General features: G+C 51.1%; 1 protein-coding gene across 2 annotated transcripts in view; it reads left to right on the forward strand.

Annotated features, from left to right (window-relative positions):
- Nucleotides 1-11: 11 nt before the first annotated feature.
- Nucleotides 12-5,216, forward strand: part of Dgkd (diacylglycerol kinase delta) — a 101,658-nt gene continuing 96,453 nt past the window's right edge. For both annotated transcript variants that reach the window (XM_023722172.1, XM_004637328.2), the window contains exon 1: nucleotides 12-175. In XM_023722172.1, coding sequence (XP_023577940.1) covers nucleotides 23-175 — 153 coding nt within the window. In that variant the 5' untranslated portion in view covers nucleotides 12-22. The remainder of the gene's footprint in view (nucleotides 176-5,216) is intronic.

The raw sequence follows: 5,216 nt of genomic DNA on the forward strand, positions 1-5,216 counted from the left end.
GCGCGCGCGCTGGCCCGGCAGCATGGCGGCGGCGGGCGGCCCACCGCCGGGTCCTCCACAGCCTTCGCCGCCGCCGCCGCCTGAGGAGTCGTCGGACAGCGAACCCGAGGCAGAGCCCGGCTCCCCGCAGAAGCTTATCCGCAAGGTGTCCACGTCGGGCCAGATCCGCCAGAAGGTGAGCCCGCGGCGCGGCGGTCGGGCGCGCGTCCCTCACGCCGTGGCTCCTGCCGAGGCCCGTGGTTGTGCGCGAGCGGCCGCCAGGCCCGACCCAGCTCGACCCGGCCCCGTCTGGGGTCCCAGGGCCGCCGTAGCTCGGGCGAAGCACGCCCCGCTGGGTAACGGGCCAGAGCGGCGGCGAGGACGCGCGGGGCGGGGCGGGGCGCAGGTGGGCGCCGCGTAGGGGGCGCGGGCGAGGTTGGGGGCCGGCTCGGCCAGGCGCTGTCGCTGGGAACCCTGGCTGCGTCGCGTCTCGGCTCTGTGCGTTTCTGGGCACCGAGCAGGCTCTGTGCTGGCTGCTCTGCAGATTACTGTAGTGCCCCTAAAGCCCGTCTTTTCTCGGGTGCGGGGTCTCCCCTCACCCCTGTAACCTGAGAGGGAAGGGATGCGCGGTCCCCGAGCAACGCTGCCTGCTCCTGGGAAGCTGGCCCAGCGCACCCGCCGGGCACCCTACTCTCCATAGAGAACTCCTTGGACGCCCGGCAGTGGCTCCAGGACACAGGTTTTTTCGTCAAGAGGAAAGTTGCAGCCTTTGTTTTCCCATTGTGGTTCCTGGTGGGAATTGTTTCAGGTTTTTGCTCCCGTGAGTCCTTCTTGGACCAAAGATTCCGTGGGCAGGTGGCTGGACAGGTGGCTGGCAGCAGGTTGGCTCAGTGGGGGCAGTTCCGGCTGGCACAGACTGTCTCATCCTGCTGCAGTGCAGTGCGCTTTTCCTTCGGGGCCAGTTAGTCCCTTTACCTTGGGAGCCATTTCTTGCGTTATCTTGGATAACTCGGATCTGGAGAGCGTGTTTAAATCCTAACGTGTTACAAACTGGGTTGTTGTGAAGCTCATCACTTATTGAGAGGATACGTACTGAGCACCTGCACTATTCTAGGCATTGTGGTATTGGGAACTCTAGCAGAGCGGTAGCACATAGCGGTCCTTTGGTGCTTACTCCGTGACAGCACTTAGTTTTAGGTTAGCTGTGGACACCTTAAATGATTAACTTAGTGCAGTTGGGAACCTAGTGAGTCAGATGATATGTATCATCTGGTGTTAGGAAATTGGAAATTAATGTGCAGAGGTTAAGTGACCTGTCCATGTAGTAAATGTGGGTCTGGGTTTGAACCAGTCAGGATCAATCTGGGAGGAATTTCTCCATCCTGGTTCCCTGGCCAGTAGAAAGATGAACACCTGTGCAGGTAACATCACAACGGGAGCACTGTGCAAGCCCAGCTGGCAGAGAAGTTCACTGCCCCAGGAGGCAGCAGGAGTGATGTTCCTTTTATGTGGGGCCCTCAGGGAGATAGCTTTCTTTGGCGAGGATGGTGTACCCTAAATTTATTTCAACATTGTGTCTAAAATTTAGGCACCCTGGAAATGGTGAGAAGTTAATCCTGGGAATAATGAGCTTGTGTGGAACTTGGAAGAAGTGGTAAGGTAGGTCAGGGCCAGATTTTGAAGGGCTGGTCCAACTGGGGAAGATGAGCACCTCGGCCCTGATGAGCGGGAGAGAGCCGTGGAGAATGATTCCACAGTGACAGCGCTGGTGAGAGGAGCTTTGGGAGGAGCTTCCAGGTGTTGCAGTCTTCTGTTCTTTCAGTGGGATGCTGCCCAGTGTGGGCTAGGCTGTGAATTACAGGTGTGAAATTCCAGCCACAGCAGAGAGGCTGGATTCATCCTCTGAGATTCCAGAGTGAGTCCAGAATTTTGTTCTTCTTGAGTTTTTTTCTCTCCTTTCTTTTCCTCCTAAAACAATGGCTGCTGCACCAGCTGTTCTGGTTGAGGGGGAGTGATGCGTACAGTGTTAAAAATACATCCCGAGGACTAGCATTTCAGAATACAGCCACATCTGCTGTACAGATAGCTCAAGGCTGCTTTTCCTTCTGGGTTGCTAGGGATCATCAGAATGTGGGAAACGCGAGGTATTCTGCATGTGCACCAACTCCCTTTGGAGCAGAGCTGCCATTCACAAACTTTCTCTGGTAGCTGTGGTACCTAATAGAAATACCTAAATGCTGTAGGATAAGAAAGAGTCCAAGGTGTTGAATTCAGGGGAGCTGTGGCACAGGTACTGGGAGAACTGAGAATGCAAACTGCAGGTGGTGAGGCAACCCAAGATGAAGCAACCAGAGGGAAACGATGGCCACCCCTAAGCAAAGGGACAAAAGGAGGAGTAGGGCAGGCTGCAGGGGCAGCTGGTTCCACAGAAGCTATAACTACAGAGCTCCATCTGGGGAGCCTTCCGGAAGACACCGTTGGTGCTGGAGCCGTGTTGGGAGCGCGTGCCTTGGGAACCCTGGCCTGCAGGACCTGCTCTGCAGCGCTGATAGAGCAAAGGAGCGAGGAATGGGGACAAGCTGGCCCTGTGCCAGAACTGTATGCATGTTGGATTGTCAGAATAGTAGTCTAGTTTGAGCTTGAGTTGTCTTTGTTAGGGAAAGAAGCAATTTAAAAAAAGAAGACTCCTCCGATAATAGTCCTCAAATTTTAATGTATAGACATGTTCCCTGTGGCGCTTGTTAAAACAGTGATCATGCCTGAGGAGGCTGGGGCCCCCAAGAAAGGTCAGTCTGTGGAACACACTTTGAGAAACAAGGCTCCTATGGCTTTTTTTTTTTTTTTTTTTAAGACAGAGTCTCACTGTGCAGTTCAGGATGGCCTTGAGATCACTTTGTAGCTTAGGGTGTGGTCTCGTACTCACAATGATCCTCCTGCCTCAGCCTCTCGAGTGCTGGGTTATGGGTGTGCACCAGTGTGCTGGCTCAGTTACTTTACTTTTCACTATTGTGATTGCTAACATTCTGAGTCTGACATTGTGGTCATTTCTTCCTGACACTCTCTGCCTCTAGCTCTAGCCTGTTGAGCAAATACTGGAGCCAAGGGAGCAAATACTGCACAAACTAATCTGGCTGAAAACTAGCACGGAAGATCTTCTAGAGAAATTGTTAGTTTATTGAGGACTAGCAGGAATGCCAGGGGTGGGCTGTTGTTTTTCTTACTCCACTAGTTCAGCTGGCCTCTGCCATACTGGGGGGTCTTGACATGGTCAGGCACCAGGCCACTGGTGAACAGCAGCAGCTCCTAGATGGGTGGTCCAGAAGTCCAGCCAGAGCTGAGGTGAATGGGCTGATGCTGGTGCTGGTGTGATGCTGTTCATCTGTGAGAGGACAGCAAGGTGGACCACTCAAGAGACTTGGCTTCCAACAGGTGGCTCTCTAAGGAGCTCGTTTGGGTCACTGCTGTGTTCTGCCTGGAAGCTGTGGAGCCAGAAGGCAGTGCTCAGAGACGTAGATGAAAGTCAGGGTTTGTGTTACAGAGCAAAAAGAACCTTTAAGAATAAGTGAAGCTCGATGGCTCAGTGGTCTAAAGCACCTACTTGAAACAAGCTTGGCAAGGCACAGGGACTGCGGTTCGATCCCCAGCACCACATGCCAGCCAGACCCGCCCCCTGGTGGGCTGAGCTGGCCACACACACACACAATAAATAAATGTAATAAATAAAAATAAATAAATATTTAAAAAAAAAAAAAAGAATAAGTGAAGCTCAGGCTGGTGAGATGGCTCAGTGGTCTAAAGCACCTACTTAGAACAAGCTTAGCAAAGCACAGGGACCACGGTTCAATCCCCCAGCACCACATGCCAGCCAGCCCCGCCCCCTGGTGGGCTGAGCGGGCCTAGGGACATTTTCAAATCAACCAACACAGTGTTGTTGCCAGCAGACCCACATTAAAGGAAACATGAAGGGTTTTCTGTTTGTTTTGGCTAAAGGAACATGACCTCAGGTGAAAGGTTAGAGTTGTTGGAGGAAAGGAGGGCAACAGAATGGGTGTGGCACAGGTACTCAGAAAAGATTAACTGATTGTTGACTATAAGAACAACCTCTGTCTTTTGGATTTAAAGTGAGTACAGGACTAGAGTGTGCTAAATCAGAATGGGGGTATGTGGAGTAAAACTGTCCAGGAATAGGGAAAAGAATCAGTTTGTGTTAGGCAAGATGTGTTGTAACATGTGTGGTGGCCACTAAAGCAATGGATTGTGATAGCTCCTCTAAAGTAAAAAACCCTAAACCTGGAAGAAGGCAGGACAGGGGAGGAACTGGGACTGTGCACAAGTGGGCCAAACAGAGGCCAATAGTAGTGAGAGCCCAGGGTATCAGTGAGGGGGTTTACACACTAGAGGACAGAGGATTGCATGGGCTATGGAAACATAAACCTGACTAGGCTGTTGAAAAGTGATACATTAAAACAAAGGAATGGGGAAATTTAATGAGGAAACTGACCAAAAGAAAGTCAGTGTAGGGGCTGGGGAGATGGCTCAGTGGAATAAGTGCTTCCCTGGCAAGCACAAGGGCCTGAGTTCAATCCCTGGTTTTGCAAAAAAAAAAAAGGTCATTGTAGTCATTTTGATATCAAAATGGGCCAAGGTAAAAAAATACCAAAGAGGGGCCGGGGAGATGGCTCAATAGAATAAGCGCTTCTCTGGCAAGCGCAAGGGCCTGAGTTCAATCCCCGGGTCTGCCAAAAAACAAAACAAAAAAACCCCAAAGAGATAATAAAAAGTTAATGTCAGTGACCTCCCCCCCCCCTTTTGGTACCAGGAATGGAACTCAGGATCTAGTGCTTGCCAGGCAGGTACTGTGCCATTGAGCTGTATCCAGTTAATTTCAGTAAAGTAATTTAAAAATGTAAGGAGCTAATGACTCTAATGAAAATAAAAACAATCCATAATCATAGAGGGATATTTGCACACACCTCTCAGATTTAGCATTGGGGACTGAACCCAGTCAGTCCCACCCTTTTTATTCAGAGACAGGGTCTCAAGAGTCATTGAGTTGTCAAGGCTAGACTCAAGCTTGTGATACTCCTGTCTCAGCCTCCCACAGTGCTTTGATTATGTATATGTCCCCCTCCCCCATATCTATGTACAGCTTCTATCAGATTTATACATAATATTTGATGTGTCTCTTTAGTTTTTTAACTGGGAATAGCTTCCTCCACTGACCACCTTCCTCCTCC

This window comes from Octodon degus, unplaced genomic scaffold (assembly GCF_000260255.1).
Source record: "Octodon degus isolate 3935 unplaced genomic scaffold, OctDeg1.0 scaffold00089, whole genome shotgun sequence".
In the NCBI taxonomy this organism is placed as follows: Eukaryota; Metazoa; Chordata; class Mammalia; order Rodentia; family Octodontidae; genus Octodon; species Octodon degus.